General features: G+C 40.8%; 1 protein-coding gene across 9 annotated transcripts in view; it reads left to right on the plus strand.

Annotated features, from left to right (window-relative positions):
• The window catches only part of ARHGEF6 (Rac/Cdc42 guanine nucleotide exchange factor 6), a 116,949-nt gene that overhangs the window by 37,326 nt on the left and 58,407 nt on the right, over positions 1-21,216 (plus strand). For all 9 annotated transcript variants that reach the window (XM_081222767.1, XM_081222769.1, XM_081222768.1 and 6 more), the window contains one exon: positions 9,428-9,498. In XM_081222767.1, the coding sequence (XP_081078893.1) occupies positions 9,428-9,498 (71 nt within the window). The remainder of the gene's footprint in view (positions 1-9,427; positions 9,499-21,216) is intronic.

Here is a 21,216-nt window from a genome sequence, read left to right on the forward strand (position 1 = left end):
CCCGTGAGCCATGGCCGCTGAGCCTACGTGTCCAGAGCCTGTGCTCTGCAATGGGAGGGGCCACAACAGTAAGAGGCCCGCGTACCGAAAAAAAAAAAAAAAAAGAAGATAGGAGAAGGGTATGTGTGTGTGTGTGTGTGTGCGCGCGCGCATGCATGTGCGTGCATGCTGGGGGGGTGATTGGTACTGAAGATGATGAGTTGTTTTGGATATGTTGAGTGGAGGCACCAGCGAGTCATCATTCTGAAGATTTCTAGCAGGTTGGCAGTATGGATTTGGAGCACGGGAGAGAGAGAAGAGCTGCAGATGAAACTGACAATGGACAGTATGAAGTGGTGGATGATGAAGCGTAAATACATAGCAGATCATCAGTGGACAGAGAGAACACGGTGGCTGGAGAGGTCGGGAGAGGCTTCCTGGAGGAGACAGGGCTTGAGCTGAACCCTCAAAGACACGGAGACTGTGTGGATAGGCCCAGAAGGACCATCTAAGTTGTAGTGATTGGTTGGGGAGATCAAAAACCATGAAAGAGCTGTGGTAGGTGAGCAGAGCGAGTTTAGGGGAACGTGGAAGAGATGAGCTAGGTGTAATGCAAAGGTCTTGCTGGGAAAGTAGGTGTCAGGTCTTTGCTGACTTGAATTCTTTCCCACCCAAGTGTTGCCTCCACAAAACAGTAAGCAGGCCAAAACCTACTAGGTTGCTGCTGAAGGACAATATAAATTCAATGTTGTGCTGTTTTGTGCTTGGTCTAGAAAATACTTGTCAACTTTGGAATTTCTTTCCACGAAGTCCATACTGTCATGTAAGCTCAGGAAAGAAAATTTATTCTTAGAGAGTTAAAAAAAATGATTTCTAAGTTAAATGCCTAGCTCAAAGGAACGAAACCTTCAATTTGGAGTTTTAAACTCCTCTGCCATACAAATTCTGGGTCCTTTATGAAGTTGAATCAGGCATGGAACCATCTGCTTACTATTGTGGCAGATGTGTAACACTGAGGTCACTCAAGTAGTCAGGAATTCTGACATACTTGTTCATGGTAGCCTGGGGTACCATTCAGGCTGATACTACAGGTTCTTTAGGATTGCCTTAGAAACCAAATGAAGCAACCCTAGCCCCAGACAGCTCTTAACCCTGCAGATGGCTGTGCCATGGAGAGCTGTGCAGTGTTTTCTTCCCTTGACAAGAGCACTTCATGCTCTGGAAGTTTGCCCTTGGGGGGTGGCCTTTTACGTTTTAGATTCTGCTGTAACTTTTGTCTAGAGATAATTATGGCCGAAGCCCTGGGGACATCTTCTTCCTCTCTTCAGGAGGAGGTTGATTTCTGAGGACCTACAGAACCACCAGTGTAATAGTGTAGAACGTTAAGAAATAGAATATTTGAGTATAATGTTTTACACACACACACACACACACACACACACAAACCTTTCAACATGAGCTTAAGACTGAAGATAGAGTAGGTTTTTGTGACCATGATGATAAAAGCCTCTCACCAAGGATGATAGAACCTGGACACTGGTGACATTAGGAAGCCCCTGTTACCAGTCAATTTCTTGTTACATGAGAAAAGTAAACCCTATTTTGACTAAAAATATTTTTTCAAGGATCTTCATGAAAAATACCTGTATGAATAACTTAGTCATTATATAAACTACAGAAGATATATTAAGGGCCCTTGCTCCTTTATTTAATTTGAGTCAGATACATTATAAATAAGAAAATTAGCCATTTATCCAATTTTCAGTCCTTTTCTTCAAAATCAGTGGTATAAATTAACCTGTTTATACATCAAAGTCATGTCTGCCACTACATCAGTAAGGTAGTAAATTATATCTCTTTTAAAAAATTTTTAATTAATTTATTTTTGGCTGTGTTGGGTCTTTGTTGTTGCATGTGGGCTTTCTCTAGTTGCGGTGAGCAGGGGCTACTCTTTGTTGCAGTGCACGGGCTTCTCATTGTGGTGGCTTCTCTTGTTGTGGAGCATGGGCTCTAGGCGCACGGGCTTCAGTAGATGCGGTCTGTGGGCTCAGTAGTTGTGGCTTGTGGTCTCTAGAGCACAGGCTCAGTAGTTGTGGCGTATGGGCTTAGTGACTCCATGGCATGTGGGATCTTCCTGAACCAGGGCTCAAACCTGTGTCCCTTGCATTGGCAGGCAGATTCTTAACCACTGCACCACCGGGGAAGTCCCTATCTCTCTTTTTTTATTTGTGTTTTTTTTTTTTTTTTCTTTTTGCGGTATGCGGGCCTCTCACTGTTGTGGCCTCTCCCGTTGCGGAGCACAGGCTCCGGATGCGCAGGCCCAGCGGCCATGGCTCACGGGCCCAGCCGCTCCGCGGCATATGGGATCCTCCCAGACCGGGGCACGAACCCGTATCCCCTGCATCGGCAGGCGGACTCTCAACCACTGCGCCACCAGGGAGGCCCTATTTGTGTTTTTGTTACTGAGAGAGGCTACATGTTTTGTCAGGACTTCACATTAAAATTTTCCTGGCAAAATGTCCATGCCAAGAAAATATTGAGGCAAGTATGATTGGAGCAGATATTTTAAGCAAGTTCTGTTTTCTGCAACTGATTCAGTTAAGGGATCATTAAATCCTTCTAAAACTTCTTCTCAGGTAAATATAGATGTCAAGCGAGGGGATTAGGTAGATGGCTAATTAAATTTGTATTAAGGCAGATTAAGAAATGACTCTTCCTACTTATTAAAATCCAAAACTAGGATTGGGCTTTATATTTAGACTTCCTGTTTTAATCCTCTGGGTGTATCACGTAGATGCTTCACATCCAGAGAAAGCTAGTTATCGCTAGATTTCTTTTTGACCTGTCACCACCAACAGGCATAGGAATCTGTACCTCAGCAAGGGAGGGGAATGAATCGAGAGTTAATGGGAAAGGGATCTTTACATCAGAAGTAGGAGAGTTGGGCTTCCTTGGTGGCACAGTAGTTGAAAATCCACCTGCCAATGCAGGGGACATGGGTTCGAGCCCTGGTCCGGGAAGATCCCACATGCCGCGGAACAACTAAGCCTGTGCGCCACAACTACTGAGCCCACGTGCCACAGCTGCTGAGGCCTGCACACCTAGAGCCTGTGCTCCGCAACGGGAGAGGCCACCACAATAAGCCATTTGAATTCTTCACTACATTGACTGATTTTTTTTTCCACTGATTGAATTGAATTGACCAGTTTTTTAATGGCCTTAGAAACACCATGTAAAATGTTTATGTTTCCATGTTAGGTCATATCGGGGAGGAAGAAATTTTCCTCTAACCCTTCTTGGTTCTTCTCTCTGGTCTGAGAACTAAGCCAATATAAGATATTAACAGGAGGAAATCCAAGTTTAATAACATGTATACATGGGAGAGACCCAGGAGAACTGAATAAGTCGCCAAAATGGTGAAACCCTCGCCTTAAATACCAACTTCAGCTAAAGACAAAAGAGGATGTTGGGGGTAGGGATTTGGGACTTCAAAGGGGCAGGAGGGCAATTGACATAGAGATGGAAAAGCAAATGTTTGGTAAATAAACGTTTGCTGGACCAGACAGAGACAGTGGGACACAGAGTGGACTCTGATCTCTGAGAGTTGCCCCCCTCACACCCAGCACACGTTCTTTGCATATGTCTCTGCTGATAGCTCTGTTCCAGGAACAGTCCCTCTACCTAAATTCTCTAGCCAGCTAAGGGGGTGGTGAAAAGAAAGACTTCCTGAGTCTTTAGAGCCTTGATTGTTTTCAGCTCAAAATAATCCACACGCCAAAGAGACATTTTGGGGTGATAAGTTTTGCTCCCCTCCCGTCACTTTGAACCAGCCCCAGGGACTGGACTTGTCTCCTCTGAACGTCCACATTCTTATTCCTTCTCTGTGTGTTGCCGAGGGTGGGTTTCAGCTAGGACTGCACGTGGTGAGAGTAGGCAGTGGTGGAGGGCAAAGGAGGTACAAGAGGCAAGAAACTGTCACTGAAACCTAGTGCTCGTGTTTTTCTCTTTGCATCCACCCCTTGAATGTTTTTCGTGGGGCCAGTTGTTTGCAAGGGCTACTTTTTTTTTTTTTTTGCGGTACGCGGGCCTCTCACTGTTGGGGCCCCTCCCGCTGCGGAGCACAGGCTCTGGACGCGCAGGCGCAGCGGCCATGGCTCACGGGCCCAGCCGCTCCGCGGCATGTGGAATCTTCCCGGACCGGGGCATGAACCCGTGTCCCCTGCATCGGCAGGCGGACTCTCAACCACTGCACCACCAGGGAAGCCCAGGACTACATTTTTAAAGAGTTTCCAATGTTTTCCTTCCAAATCTGTCTTCCTTCTTCTCTTGGTATTGATTCCCCATCCTACACCAAGTCTGCAGGGACAGCCAGACCTTCCAGCACTACACTGAGTGAGAGTGGTGAGAGCAGGCATCCTTGTCTTGTTCCTGATCTTAGGGGGAAAGTCTTCAGCCTTAGGTCTTTCACTGCTAGTTAAGATGCTAGCTGTAGGGTTTTCATAGATGCTCTTTATTGAGTTGGAGAAGTTCCTCTTTATTCCTTTTTTTTTTCTGGAAGTTTTTTTTTTCTTGAATGGGTGTTGAATTTTGTCCTGTGCTTTTGCTGCATCGATTGCTATTATCATGTGATTTTTCTTTTTAGACTATTAATACCATGGGTTTCATTGATTTTTGAATATTTAACCAACATCCATGAGATGAATTCTATGGTATACAATTCTTTGAAAATATCACTGAATTCTATTTGCTAATTCTTTGTTATCGTTTTTTGCATTGAAATTCATGAGGGGTATGGGTCTGCGGTTTTCTTTATTGTACTGTCTTTGTCTGGTTTTGGTGTCCGTGTAATTAATAGTGACTTTATAAAATGAATTGGAAAGTGATCCCTTCTCTTTATTTTCTGTAAGAGATTGGGAATAATTGCTATGGCTTCTTCCTTAAACATTTGGTAGAACTCTCCACTGAAACCATATGGGCCTGGAGATTTCTTTTTTCCACAGTTTTAAATTTATAACTTCAATTTCCAGAATAATTATAAGGCTATTCAAATGGTGTATTTAATATTGGGTGAACTGTGGTAGTTTTGGTTTTCTGAGCAATTGTGCCATTTCATACCTAATTATCAAATTTATGTGTTTTAAGTTGTTCATGGTATTTCTTTATTATCTTTTGGGCATCTCCAGAGTCTGTAATGATATCCCCTACTTCACTCCTCCTATTGGTAATTTGTGTCTTCTCTCTTTTATCCTCTGTCGGTCTTGCTAGAGGTTTGACAATTTTATTTTATTAAAAATTTTTTTTCGCTGTAATATTTTTTTATTGAAGTGTAGTTGATTTACAATATTGTGTTAGTTTCAGGTGTACAGCAAAGTGATTTGGTTATATGTATATATGTATATATCTATATTCTTTTTTTTCGATTCTTTTCTGTTATAGGTTATTACAATATATTGAATATAGTCCCCTGTGCTATACAGTAAATCCTTTTTTAATATATATTTTATTCATTTATTTATTTATGGCTGTGTTGGGTCTTTGTTGCTGCGTGCAAGCTTTCTCTAGTTGCGGCGAGTGGGGGCTACTCTTCCTTGCGGTGTGCGGGCTTCTCATTGCAGTGGCTTCTCTTGTTGCAGAGCATGGGCTCTAGGCGCAGTCTTTAGTAGTTGCAGCACGCAGGCTCAGTAGATGTGACACACTGGCTTAGCTGCTCCGTGGCATGTGGGATCTTCTCGGACCAGGGCTCAAACCCTCGTCCCCTGCATTGGCAGGCGGATTCTTAACCACTGCGCCACCAGGGAAGTCCTACAGTAAATCCTTGTTAACAATTTTATTGATCTTATCAAAGCACCAGCTCTTTTTGCATCTCGTTCAGCCACCCAGGAACCTCCATGGCAGCCACTGTTTTCTTTCAATTCATGTTTCTCTGTTCTACTTCACATAGTTAACATTTTTCTTCAGTTACAGTGACCAGTTTCTGTGGCCTCTCCTTTCCTCTTCTGTCTTGGCAGGCTCTCCATTACTGTTTACCCGTCCTTTTGGCCTTGCTTTCAAAAGTTGGTCACATCTTGCTGGTTTCTCTAGAACGTTTCATTTTTATCAAGACTGGTTTACATCGTAATTGCACAAAACAACCGAGTTCTAAGTAACATTAAGGGTACATTGTAGAAAACTTGCCTAATAAAAAACTGAAAGAATTTGGTATCTGTTGATTTTGAATATGCCTACGAATGCAAAACCATGGTGTGCTGGGGGGAACACCATGCTGGGCAGTACAATACTTGAGTTCAATTCCTGACTCCACCATTTGCAATCTCAAGTAATAGGCTGGGTGGCTCTGCATTGCTCAAATTTACCCAGTAAAGCCTTGTGAAGCCACCATGTGGATCCAGGCAGACCTTGAAGTTGCATGAAGCTTTCCAAATCTGGTTATGCCCCAGTTTTGGGGCATTGAGGAGTGCCAGATTTGGCCCTCATTGTTGCCTTATTGTTTTATTTACACTTTACCCAGCCCGGCCCAGCTGGACAGTTCACTGTCACAGGAACAGTCCTGCCTTGAGCATTGCCATTTCTACAGTTGTGCTTCTGGAATCTTCCCTGCCTAGGAAACTCTACTGTCTTCTCTGCCTATTTGAATTCTAGCTCCCCTCCAGGGACAGATCAAGTACCCCCTGCCCAGCAAGGTCTTCTCTGACCATCCCAGATCAAACTGATGATCCCTCTGAACTCTGGGGGGAACTACTGCTCATGCCATTGACCGGGCCCTTCAGTAACTTCATCTCTGGACGTCCTGTTGATTAGGAGCACAGGCTTTTGTCAAGACACACCAGGGCTTCAGTCTTGGCTCTGTCATTTCCCAAATTCATGCCCTTAAGCAGCTGATGTCACTTTCCTGCACCCTAGTGATCTCCTCTACAAAACGAGATCATCTCTGCCTTACAGGGTAGTTGTAAAGATCAAATAAAATGTCTTAAAAGCAGTTAAGTGCCAAATAAACATAATGGATATTTTAAATGTAATAATAATTAGAAATTAAGGTTAAATGGGAAAATGTTCATGAAATAATGTTGTAATAGGAGGATTACAAAGCTGTAGGTGAAGTAAGAAAGATCTATGTGTGTTTGTGTGTGTGTGTTCACAAACACATGTATAAAAAGAATGGGAACACTAATATGTATAAAATAGATAACTAATGAGAACCTTCTGTGTAGCACGGGGAACTCTACTTCACTTCGCTGTACAGTAGAAACTAACACAACATTATAAAACAACTATACCCCAATAAAAAAAAAACTATTTTAATAGCAAAAAAAAAAGAATGGGAAGACGTACTTCAAAATGTTACTCTGGATGATGGTTAGCTCTGGGTGATGGGTTAACTGTTGGTTTTTCTTTTCTATATTTTGCATTTTTTAGGGTAGGAATGTAATAGATATAAAACTAGAAAATATTGCTTTTAAAAAGAAAAAAATCAAGTCCTGATGATAATATTTGGTTATTTATACTCCACCATACATCAGAAAGAGTTGTTTTTTAAAAATTAATTAATTAATTATTTTTATTTATTTATTTGGCTGCATTCGTTCTTTGTTGCTGCGTGTGGGCTCTCTCCAGTTGCAGCGAGCGGGGGCTTCTCTTCGTGGTGGAGCGTGAGCTTCTCATTGCAGTGGCTTCTCTTGTTGCAGAGCACAGGCTCTATGCACATGGACTTCAGTAGTTGTGGTGCACGGGCTTGGTAATTGTGGCTTGCGACCTCTAGAGTGCAGGCTCAGGAGTTGTGGTGCACGGGCTTAGTTGCTCTGCGGCATGTGGGATCTTCCCAGGCCAGGGCTCGAACCCACGTCCCCTGCATTGGCAGGTGGCTTCTTAACCACTGCACCACCAGGGAAGTCCCTGGAAAGAGTTTAAAGCAGCATACAATATAGCGAGATAAAATGGAACATAAAACAAAATGAAGCAAAGGAAAAAATGAGGGTAGGGAAGACAGTCTGTAGTGACACTGTTAAACATTTATGATCGCTGTCTTGTATTTTTATTAAGTGGTTTCTTTTCTTAAATAGATTTTATTTATTTATTTATTTATTTTTGCCTTGTTGGGTCTTTGTTTCCTGCGTGCGGGCTTTCTCTAGTTGCAGCTAGTGGGTGCTACTCTTCGTTGCAGTGCGCGGGCTTCTCATTGCGGTGGCTTCTCTTGTGTAGCAGGGCTCTAGGCACACGGGCTTCAGTAGTTGTGGCATGCGGGCTCAGTAGTTGTGACTCACGAGCTCTGGAGCACAGGCTCAGTAGTTGTGGCACATGGGCTTAGTTGCTCCGCGGCATGTGGGATCTTCCCGGACCAGGGCTCGAACCCATGTCCCCTGCATTGTCAGGAGGATTCTTAACCACTGCACCCCCAGGGAAGCCCCTAAATTTATTTCATTTAGAGTGTAAATATATGCCACAGAGTACTGTGGTGTTTGAGAGGGGATAGTATAGGATATTCTGAAAACCAGTCAGGTCTGTTTAGGATTTCCAGTTCTAATAAAATTGTGAGTTATTGCACTAGATATAGTATTTATTATATAAACTATATTTCTTTAACTACTGTATGACAGAAGTGTGTGTTTACTTACTCATAGAACTCATCAGAAACCACATATAGAGATGTGGCACTAAAATTATTTGAATTATCTAATAAAATCTTAGGGGGTCTTAAAGCAGCTTAGTGTTTGGCTGTGAAACCGAGAAGTCTTAAATAGAGGCAGGGACGTGCTGCATATTCTCCCAAATCTTCTTTCTTCTCTAGGCCCTTGGTACCTGAGTAATACCACTTTGCAAAATTCAGAGAGGGTATTAGGTGTAGTGAGAACCTATAACCTAAATGCCTTCTGTTTTTTGAATTTTTGAATTTTATTTTATTTATTTTTTATACAGCAGGTTCTTATTATCTATTTTATACATATTAGTGTATATATGGGTAAGATGCACTTTGTAAAAGAAAGGCATCTTTTTATAGCACAGCATAATGATATTAAAATGATACATAAAAGAAGAATTTTCTGCTAGTTTTCAGTGTATTAAAGATTCTGATTATTTTGTTTTTGGCATAATAGACAGCCCTAAGAAAGGATGGCTGCTATTATTCTTGTATAGTAAGTTGCAAGATACAAATATACATATTTGGTTAGCATTGGCTTTGCTTATCTGTTTTGAATAAGTTGAATGGAGAGGCAGACTGGAGTGAAGAAACAGCCCAAACTGGAACTGAAATTCTTGCCTTGATCCTGTCATTAAGAAACTCTAGCTTGACCAGCTGTAGTTTAGTAAGATTATACTTTCACTTATTTGGGAATGTACGTTTCCATTGAGCCTTCCACTTGACAATATTTATAGTATGTTAGTTGCCCTATGTTATAAACTGTTCATCTTACACCTGCATAATATTAACATAATTTAAATGTCTTTTTCACAGAGAGACCTCTCTCCCCCAAGGCTGTCAAAGGATTTGAAACTACTCCACTTACCAAGAATTATTATACTGTGGTGAGTGTTCAGATGATGAACAAAAATTTTCTTGACTCTCTACATGGAGAACCACTGATGTGTTGAGGTGACACCAGTGGAAGCCTGGAGAAAGTTGCATTGCAAGGGTCTCCACTAGTGACAGTGGAGTTCTTTTATCTGTAGGCTTGTTACAGACGTCTAGAAGTTTTACAACCACTGTCCTGAGAAATTCAAGGGTAGCACAAAGGTTCAGAGCAAGGTCTACTAAACTGCAGTAAAAGATAAATCAGCTAATATGTAGACATGATGGGGAAGTTTAGCAGTTAGATCTTGCCTTACCAGATAGTTAGGAGGTGAATTCCCAAGTTCCTCTAATGCAATACGTTTTAAGTGATGGCATACTGTGATTTTAGTTTAGAATCAATCAACCAGTTATGATAGCCTCTGAAATATTATCAACCTTGTTCTTGAGGAGACCCAAAGGGAAGACTGCCCTTGGCACAGAGGGAGGAATGAGATGGCTCTGGCTTGAACACAGATATGTCAAAATATATTAGCTATAAATAGGGCATGTGCAATACCGTTTGAAAAAGAAATCGTATCCTTTTCCTTAATCTACTCTCTGCTTTCCTCCATGTCTCCTTTCAGACTTGGCCCAGTCAGCAATGAAAAGGTCAAGTCATCATGACCTCTAAGTCTCCCTGTCTGGTAGCCCTGTCATCTTCCCCATCACAGCTGAAATACAGTTTCACTTTTCACCCAGTGCTCTATATGCATTTGTTCTATGTGCTCCTTTCATCGTGTCCATGGATAAACAGTTTTTATTTTTATTTTTAAATTTTATTTTATTTTTGGCCGCATCAAGCGGCTTGCAGGATATTAGTTCCCTGACCAGGGATCGAACCCGTGCCCCCTGCAGTGGAAGTGTGGAGTCCTAATCACTGGACTGACAGGGAAGTCCCTAAACAGTTTTTAAATCTCTCTATACATTTGGTTTCAAAAAATGGAATTTCATTCTCCAGTGAATTTGCTCTGTAATGATGACATGAACAGTAGTTGGTATGAAAAATCAAGTAGGAGCTTCACAGGTAACCTGGACAATAATCATAGGGGATAATTTTGTCACTGTTCTTCCTCTTACACTTCCGAGGTTAAAACGTTACCCAACAGAGCTAGGCTCCCTTCTCCCTTCATCCCTGACCACTTTTTCTTTTTAAACTGGCAATATTTTGATGCCTTTTTTCCCCTACACCTATATAGCTATGTATCATTACATAGTTGCAATCATACTATATACACAATTTGTGTCCTGAGTTGTCACTTAACATTATATCATTTTCAATTATTTATTTACCTTCTATTTCCTTTTTTTCTTCCAGTTTTATTGACATATAATTGAACATGCAGCACTGTGTAAGTTTAAGGTGTACAGCATAATGATGTGACTTACATAATCATGAAATGATGACCCCAATCAGTCATTGAATATCCATCATCTCATAGAGTTACAAAATTTAAAAAATTAAAAAAAAATATTTTCCTTGTGATGAGAACTCCTCAGGATTTGCTCTCAACAACTGTCATAGAGAGCACACAACAGTGTCAATTATATTTATCATGTTGTACATTACATCCCTAGTACTTATTTATCTTATGACTGCAAGTTTGTACCTTTTGACCACCTTCATATAATTCCCCCCTGCCTCTGGTCCTGACCACTTTTAGCTTCCAGGCGACCCCCAAGGATTTAATTTTTAACGGAAGGGCACAGTCAAATGGTGGGTGAAACTGTTACCGTAGCTGCTTCTCCCTGTGGACCTGGAGCACACCATTGCTCTGCTTTCAGTCTCTCTCTGTCTCTACTGAGTCAGTCTACCAATTTAAAATGCTGGGATTATCCAAGGCAAACTAACCTCTGTGATTCTTATGGGCGTTATGTAAACCCCATATATACTATATACCAACTCTGGACGTACTGTAGTTTCTTTTTTTTTTTTTTTTTTTTTTTTTTTTCTTTTTGTGGTATGCGGGCCTCTCACTGTTGTGGCCTCTTCCGTTGCGGAGCACAGGCTCCGGACGCGCAGGCCCAGCGGCCACGGCTCACGGGCCCAGCCGCTCCGCGGCATATGGGATCCTCCCAGACCGGGGCACGAACCCGTATTCCCTGCATCGGCAGGCGGACTCTCAACCACTGCGCCACCAGGGAGGCCCCTGTAGTTTCTTTTTTTTAATTAATTTTATTTTTGGCTGCGTTGAGTCTTTTTGCTGCCCATGGGCTTTCTGTAATTGTGGCGAGCAGGGGGCTACTCTTTGTTGCGGTGTGCGGGCTTCTCATTGCGGTGGCTTCTCTTGTTGTGGAGCACGGGCTCTAGGGCGTGCGGGCTTCAGTAGTTGCAGCACGCGGGCTCAGTAGTTGTGCCTTGTGGGCTCTAGAGTGCTGGCTCAGTAGTTGTGGCGCACGGGCTTAGTTGCTCCGCGGCATGTGGGATCTTCCTGGACCAGGGCTCAAACCCGTGTCCCCTGCATTGGCAGGCGGATTCTCAACCACTGTGCCACCAGGGAAGCCCCTGTACTGTAGTTTCTATCACCCATCCCCTGTTGGAGTTCATGTACATTATTTCCAGTTCCTCACAATTATAAACAATTCTGCAGTGAACATCCTATATGTGTAACTTTGACAAAGTATATAAAGATCTGTGAGGTGGATTCCTAGAAGTTAAATTGTTGAGCCAAAAAAAATATATGTATTTAAATTTCGATAGATTTTGTCTCAAACCAAACTTAATAAAACAGAAGGCCTTGGAGAGCCCATGATGGCCTGGGAAGGAACTGTAGAGCTGTGGTGTAAATATTGCTGAATTATTGAGACCAGTTAGACATGTTGTTGTAACTAGATATGCATGTGAAGGGATTTGGGTTGATTGTTGGTGTTTTTTTCTAATTCACATTTTTGAGTATTTAGGCAAATTTTTAGCAGCAACTAATTCAAAATATGTTCTGAGTGTTCTGATTGCCCTCCCAATCTGTGTTGAATACCTTAGGCAAACCAAAATAATTCTAGCTCACCCCCAGTATTTGGAGACCTGGAAAATCAAGTTCACCCACATGTAAGGTGTCCCCATCTCATCTTTTTTTTTTTTGGTAAAAATGTAACAAATTTTATTTCCCATATGATCTTATATTAACTCTTATCCTCTCTAAGAGTCATTAATTGTAGATATTTTCTGTTGCTAGTACTATAAGGGCACTAGTGACTGATTTTTACTTCATTTTTTTTAAAACAGGAAGTATTTCTTTTCTGACTACATAGCATTATGTAAACAATGATTTTAAAAAAATCAGACAGTTCAGGAAAAGTATAAAGAAGAAAATAAATATCACCTGGAATCCCACCACTCAGAGATGATCACTATTAACATCTTGGTGAATCTCATGACGATCTTTCTTTGAGGTAGATGTGTATGTGTGTATGTGTGTGTGTGCGTGCACGTGTGTGCACACACGTGAACATATATACATATATATATAGCCTATGACGTGTGTGTGTGTGTGTATTTTAAACAGGAATTATGTATTCTTCATTATTTCTCCTTCATGGAGATTTTTCTATTCTCAGACCCTGACAATACTGTCGCTGACCAGACCTGTTCTTATGCTCTTGCATTCAGCGTGTCCTTGCTAGTCCAAATGCTTCCTTTATTTTGGTCCTGTGTATTAGTCAGGGTTCTCCAGAGAGACAGAACCAACAGGATCCATATAAAGAGATTTACTGTAAGTAATTAGCTCACGTGATTATGGAGGCTGAGAAGTCCCACGATCTGCCATCTGTAAGCTGAAGACCCAGGACAGATGGCGGTGTAGTTCAGTATGAGTCCAAAGGCCTGAGAACCAGGAGAGCTAATGGTGTAAATTCCAGTCCTTGGGTAGAAGACTGATGTCCCAGCTCAAGAAGTCAGGCAGAGTGAGCAAATTCTCCCTTCCTCCACCTTTTTGTTCTATATGGGCCCTCAACAGATTGGATGATGCCTACACATATTGGGGAGGGCAATCTGCTTTACTCAGGCTACTGATTCAAAGGCTTATCTCATCTGGAAACACCCTCACAGACATGCCCAGAAATATTATTTAATCTGGGCACCTCATGACCCAGACAAGTTGACACATAAAATTAACTGTCATATCCTGTAAACTTGGGCAGGATAGAGACCTCTTGGATTTTGCAAGTTTGCAGACGTTCTCTCCCCTTTTTCAGGTTTCCAAGGGATTGTCTGCTGATTTCAGCCCCATTTAGGCCTCGATATGCTTCTGGTGGCACATCAGTTTTGAAATGTTTAGAAGTTTCCCGGTGTCATCACAAGTGGCATGGGGTACCCAACTCAGACCTGCATCTGCCATGAGGCATTTTTTTTAAAGCTCAAAAAACCTTAGATTAAAAGGAAGTCATCAACGAAATACAAAATATTTAGCACTGAATGATAATGTAAACAGTACATGACAAAAAGTAGTTTCCTTCCTTCCTACCTTCTTCAGAGGGGCATGTTTAATGCATCTAACTGAGGCTTGGCCTCTCCTGGCCCATTGTTTTGAAAGAGAGTTTAGCTCATCCCTTAGGGACATGGCAGCCTAGAGGCTTTTGCTGCTCCTGACCTTGGTTCCTTCATTGTCCTCAGAATTCACTGCCATTTGTTAAACTTCTCTCACTACTGAGGAAAAGCGTGTCATTTTCTCTGAATTATTTTTCTAATAATCTTCTGCTCATTGGCTCTCTTTGCCTATTGTAAGTTGATGTTACATGCCAGGAGGGATTAAAAAATAAATAATAATAATAAGCACAACAATAGAAAATGGTAACTATGAGAGGTGATGGATGTGTTACTTAGCTTGATTGTGGTGATCATTTCACAATATATACATATATCAAAATATCAAGTTGTATACTTTGAATATATACAACTTTTATTTGTCAATTAGACCTCAATAAAACTAAAAGAAAAGAAAAGAAAAGAAAGAGAAATCTATGTAGCTTAGTTGTCAAGCTTAATTTGCATGCAGTGTTTAGGTCTTGGCACCCATGGTCTCACTGGGAAGACAGGACAGACATGATGGTATAAGCCATGTGGCAGACAATGATGTCAAGTTATAAACTGTCCTAAAATGAGTTGCTCCAAATGTGGTTGGGGGATCTTTTGCATTTGAAAGCCCCCAGGGAGATTGTTAAAACTCTAGATATCTGGTCTCCACATCTGGCTTGTTACATCAGAATCTCTGGCCATAGGTCCCAGGAAACAGCATTTTTAACACCCCCTCAGCCCCCTTCTCTCCATCCCCCCCAGGTGATGCTGATACTCACTAAACTAAAATTTGAGAACCAATAAAGGGAAAGGTTGAATGGGAGAGAGGATTGACAGCATGTCAGGACTTAGATAAGCAGAGAAGAGCTGGAAGGGAATTCAGGCAGGGGGAACCCTGCGAGCACATTCATCCAGGCAAGAATGTGCGTGCCTATAGTCCGTCCCTGCAGGTCACAGAATGGACTGCGCTCTCTTCTATCCCCATCAAAATGCCTCTCGGGAGATTTTCACTGCTTGATATTATGTGGAGCTGGGAGGTCTCCACATAATATCAAGCAGTGAAAATCTCCCAGAGATCTCCATCCCAACACCAGCACCCAGCTTCAGTCAACGACCAGCAAGCTACAGTGCGGGTCACCCTATGCCAAGCAACTAGCAAGGCAGGAACACAACCCCACCCATTAGCAGAGAGGCTACCTAAAAACATAATAAGGCCATAGGCACCCCAAAACACACCACCAGACGTGGACCTGTCCACCAGAAAGACAAGATCGAGCCTCAACCACCAGAGCACAGGAATTAGTCCCCCCCACCAGGAAGCCTACACAACCTACTGAAACAACCTTAGCCACTGGGGTCAGACACCAAAAACAACGGGAACTACGAATCTGCAGCCGGCAAAAAGGAGACCCCAAACACAGTAACATAAGCAAAATGAGAAGACAGAAAAACACACAGCAGGGGAAGGAGCAAGATAAACACCTACCTGACCTAACAAATGAAGAGGTAATAGGCAGTCTACCTGAAAAAGAATTCAGAATAATGATAGTAAAGCTGATCCAAGATTCTATTTCCAAGATCCATAATCTTGGAAATAGAATAGACAAAATGCAAGAAACGGTTAACAAGGACCTAGAAGAACTAAAGATGAATCAAGCATTGATTAAAAACACAATAAATGAAATGAAAAATACTCTAGATGGGATCAATAGCAGAATAACTGAGGCAGAAGAACGGATAAGTGAGGTGGAAGATAAAATAGTGGAAATAACTGATGCAGAGCAAAATAAAGAAAACAGAATGAAAAGAACAGAGGACAGTCTCAGAGACCTCTGGGACAACATTAAACGCACCAACATTCAAATTATAGGGGTTCCAGAAGAAGAAGAGAAAAAGAAAGGGACTGAGAAAATATTTGAAGAGATTATAGTTGAAAACTTCCCCAATATGGGAAAGGAAATAGTTAATCAAGTCCAGGAGGCACAGAGAGTCCCATACAGAATAAATCCAAGGAGAAATACACCAAGACACATATTAATCAAACTGTCAAAAATTAAACACAAAGAAATCATATTAAAAGCAGCAAGGGAAAAACAACAAATAACACACAAGGGAATCCCCATCAGGTTAACAGCTGATCTCTCAGCAGAAACTCTACAAGCCAGAAGGGAGTGGCAGGACATAATTAAAGTGATGAAGGAGAGAAACCTGCAACCAAGATGACTCTACCCAGCAAGGATCTCATTCAGATTTGATGGAGAAATTAAAACCTTTACAGACAAGCAAAAGCTGAGAGAGTTCAGCACCACCAAACCAGCTTTACAACAAATGCTAAAGGAACTTCTCTAGGCAAGAAACACAACAGAAGGAATATACCTAAAATAACGAACCCAAAGCAATTAAGGAAATGGGAATAGGAACATACATATCAATAATTACCTTAAATGTAAATGGACTAAATGCTCCCACCAAAAGACACAGAGTGGCTGAATGGATACAAAAACAAGACCCATATATATGCTGTCTACAAGAGACCCACTTCAAACCTAGAGACACATACAGATTGAAAGTAAAGGGATGGAAAAAGATATTCCATGCAAATGGAAATCAAAAGAAAGCTGGAGTAGCAATTCTTATATCAGACAAAATAGACTTTAAAATAAAGACTATTACAAGAGACAAAGAAGGACACTACATAACGATAAAGGGATCAATCCAAGAAGAAGATATAACAATTGTAAATATTTATGCACCCAACATAGGAGCACCTCAATACATAAGGCAAATACTAACAGCCATAAAAGGGGAAATCGACAGTAACACAATCATAGTAGGGGACTTTAACACCCCACTTTCACCAATGGACAGATCATCCAAAATGAAAATAAATAAGGAAACACAAGCTTTAAATGATACATTAAACGAGATGGACTTAGTTGATATTTATAGGACATTCCATCCAAAAACAACAGAATACACATTTTTCTCAAGTGCTCATGGAACATTCTCCAGGATAGATCATATCTTGGGTCACAAATCAAGCCTTGGTAAATTTAAGAAAATTGAAATTGTATCAAGTATCTTCTCCGACCACAATGCTATGAGACTAGACATCAATTACAGGAAAAGATCTGTAAAAAATACAAACACATGGAGGCTAAACAATACACTACTCAATAACGAAGTGATCACTGAAGAAATCAAAGAGGAAATTAAAAAATACCTAGAAACAAATGACAATGGAGACACGACGACCCAAAACCTATGGGACACAGCAAAAGCAGTTCTAAGGGGGAAGTTTATAGCAATACAATCCCACCTTAAGAAACAGGAAACATTTCAAGTAAACAACCTGACCCTGCACCTAAAGCAATTACAGAAAGAAGAACAAAAATACCCCAAAGCTAGCAGAAGGAAAGAAATCATAAAGATCAGATCAGAAATAAATGAAAAAGAAATGAAGGAAACGATAGCAAAGATCAACCAAACTAAAAGCTGGTTCTTTGAGAAGATAAACAAAATTGACAAACCATTAGCCAGACTCATCAAGAAAAAAAGAGAGAAGACTCAAATCAATAGAATTAGAAATGAAAAAGGAGAAGTAACAACTGACACTGCAGAAATACAAAAGATCATGAGAGATTACTATAAGCAACTCTATGCCAATAAAATGGACAACCTGGAAGAAATGGACAAATTCTTAGAAATACACAACCTGCCAAGACTGACTCAGGAAGAAATAGAAAATATGAATAGACCAATCACAAGCACTGAAATTGAAACTGTGATTAAAAATCTTCCAACAAACAAAAGCCCAGGACCAGATGGCTTCACAGGTGAATTCTATCAAACATTTAGAGAAAAGCTAACACCTATCCCTCTCAAACTCTTCCAAAATATAGCAGAGGGAGGAACACTCCCAAACTCATTCTACGAGGCCGACATCACCTTGATACCAAAACCAGGCAAGGATGTCACAAAGAAAGAAAACTACAGGCCAATATCACTGATGAACATAGATGCAAAAATCCTCAACAAAATACTAGCAAACAGAATCCAACAGCACATTAAAAGGATCATACACCATGATCAAGTGGGGTTTATCCCAGGAATGCAAGGATTCTTCAATATACGCAAATCAATCAATGTAATACACCATATTAACAAGTTGAAGGAGAAAAACCATATGATCATCTCAATAGATGCAGAGAAAGCTTTCGACAAAATTCAACACCCATTTATGATAAAAACCCTGCAGAAAGTAGGCATAGAGGGATCTTTCCTCAACATAATAAAGGCCATATATGACAAACCCACAGCCAACATTGTCCTCAACGGTGAAAAACTGAAACCATTTCCACTAAGGTCAGGAACAAGACAAGGCTGCCCACTCTCACCACTCTTATTCAACATAGTTTTGAAAGTTTTAGCCACAGCAATCAGAGAAGAAAAGGAAATAAAAGGAATACAAATTGGAAAAGAAGAAGTAAAGCTGTCACTGTTTGCAGATGACATGATACTATACATAGAGAATCCTAAAGATGCTACCGAAAAACTACTAGAGCTAATCAATGAATTTGGTACAGTAGCAGGATACAAAATTAATGTACAGAAATCTCTGGCATTCCTGTACACTAATGATGAAAAATCTGAAAATGAAATCAAGAAAACACTCCCATTTACCATCGCAACAAAAAGAATAAAATATCTAGGAATAAACCTACCTAAGGAGACAAAAGACCTGTATGCAGAAAATTATAAGACACTGATGAAAGAAATTAAAGATGATACAAATAGATGGAGAGATATACCATGCTCCTGGATTGGAAGAATCAATATTGTGAAAATGACTCTACTACCCAAAGCAATCTACAGATTCAATGCAATCCCTATCAAACTACCAATGGCATTTTTCACAGAACTAGAACAAAAAATTTCAAAATTTGTTTGGAAAAACAAAAGGCCCCGAATAGCCAAAGCAATCTTGAGAACGAAAAACGGAGCTGGAGGAATCAGGCTCCCTGACTTCAGACTATACTACAAAGCTACAGTAATTAAGACAGTCTGGTACTGGCATAAAAACAGAAAGATAGATCAGTGGATCAGGATAGAAAGCCCAGAGATAAACCCACGCACATATGGCCAACTTATCTTTGATAAAGGAGGCAGGAATGTAGAGTGGAGAAAGGACAGCCTCTTCAATAAGTGGTGCTGGGAAAACTGGACAGGGACATGTAAAAGTTTGAGATTAGATCATTCCCTAGCACCATACACAAAAATAAGCTCAAAATGGATTAAAGACTTAAATGTAAGGCCAGAAACTATCAAACTCTTAGAGGAAAACATAGGTAGAACACTCTATGACATAAATCACAGCAAGATCCTTTTGGACCCACCTCCTAGAGAAATGGAAATAAAAACAAAGATAAACAAATGGGACCTAATGAAACTTCAAAGCTTTTGCACAGCAAAGGAAACCATAAAGAAGACCAAAAAACAACCCTCAGAATGGGAGAAAATATTTGCAAATGAAGCAACTGACAAAGGATTAATCTCCAAAATTTATAAACAGCTCATGCAGCTCAATAGCAAAAAAAACAAACAACTCAATCCAAAAATGGGCAGAAGACTTAAATAGGCATTTCTCCAAAGAAGATATACAGACTGCCAACAAACACATGAAAGAATGCTCAACATCATTAATCATTAGAGAAATGCAAATCAAAACTACAATGAGATATCATCTCACACCAGTCAGAATGGCCATCATCAAGAAATCTAGAAACAATAAATGCTGGAGAGGGTGTGGAGCAAAGGGAACACTCTTGCACTGCTGGTGGGAATGTGAATTGGCACAGCCACTATGGAGAACAGTATGGAGGTTCCTTAAAAAACTACAAATAGAACTACCATATGACCCAGCAATCCCACTACTGGGCATATACCCTGAGAAAACCATAATTCAAAAAGAGACATGTACCAAAATGTTCATTGCAGCTCTATTCACAATAGCCCGGAGCTGGAAACAACCTAAGTGCCCATCATCGGATGAATGGATAAAGAAGATGTGGCACATATATACAATGGAATATTACTCAGCCATAAAAAGAAACGAAACTGAGCTATTTGTAATGAGGTGGATAGACCTAGAGTCTGTCATACAGAGTGAAGTTAGTCAGAAAGAGAAAGACAAATACCGTATGCTAACACATATATACGGAATTTAAAAAAAAAATGTCATGAAGAACCTAGGGGCAAAACGGGAATAAAGACACAGACCTACCTGAGAATGGACTTGAGGATATGGGGAGGGGGAAGGGTAAGCTGTGACAAAGCGAAAGAGAGGCATGGACATATATACACTACCAAACGTAAGGTAGATAGATAATGGGAAGCAGCCGCAGAGCACAGGGAGATCAGCTCGGTGCTTTGTGACCGCCTGGAGGGGTGGGATGGGGAGGGTGGGAGGGAGGGAGATGCATGAGGGAAGGGATGTGGGAACAGATGTATATGTATGACTGATTCACTTTGTTATAAAGCAGAAACTAATTTAAAAAAAATGCCTCTCGGGGGGTGAAATTCCTTATTTATTGCAACTGGTGCAGCCCAATGTAAGAATGTGGTCCCTCGTGCTGCCATAAATAGGCCAGACTCACAATAATCCTAATATAGGCACACCTCAAAGATATTGCCAGTTCAGTTCCAGACAATCACAATAAAGCGAGTTACGTGAGTTGTTTGTTTTCCCAGTGCCTATAAAAGTTATGTTTACACTTTACTGTAGTCTGTTAAGTGGGCAATGGCATTGTCTTAAAAAACAATGTACACACCTTATTTAAAAAAATTTTATTGCTAAAAAATGCTCGCCAACATCTGAGCCTTCAGCAAGTTGTAATCTTTTTGCAATAGTCACGTCAAAGATCACTGGTCACATAACAAATATAATAATAATGAAAAAGTTTGGGCTATTGTGAGAATTACCAAAAGTGACACAGAGACATGAAGTGAGCAAATGCTGTTGGAAAAACGGCGCCAATAGACTTGCTTGATGCAGGGTTGCCACAAACCTTCCATTTGTGGAAAAACCACAATATCCGTGAAGCGCAATAAAGCAAAATGCAATAAAACGAGGTCTCCCTGTACTAAACTCTGGGGATGAGCATCTGGCTGCAGAGTAAGAGATAAC

This window comes from Mesoplodon bidens, assembly GCF_964165515.1.
Source record: "Mesoplodon bidens genome assembly, chromosome: X".
Taxonomy (NCBI): Eukaryota; Metazoa; Chordata; class Mammalia; order Artiodactyla; family Ziphiidae; genus Mesoplodon; species Mesoplodon bidens.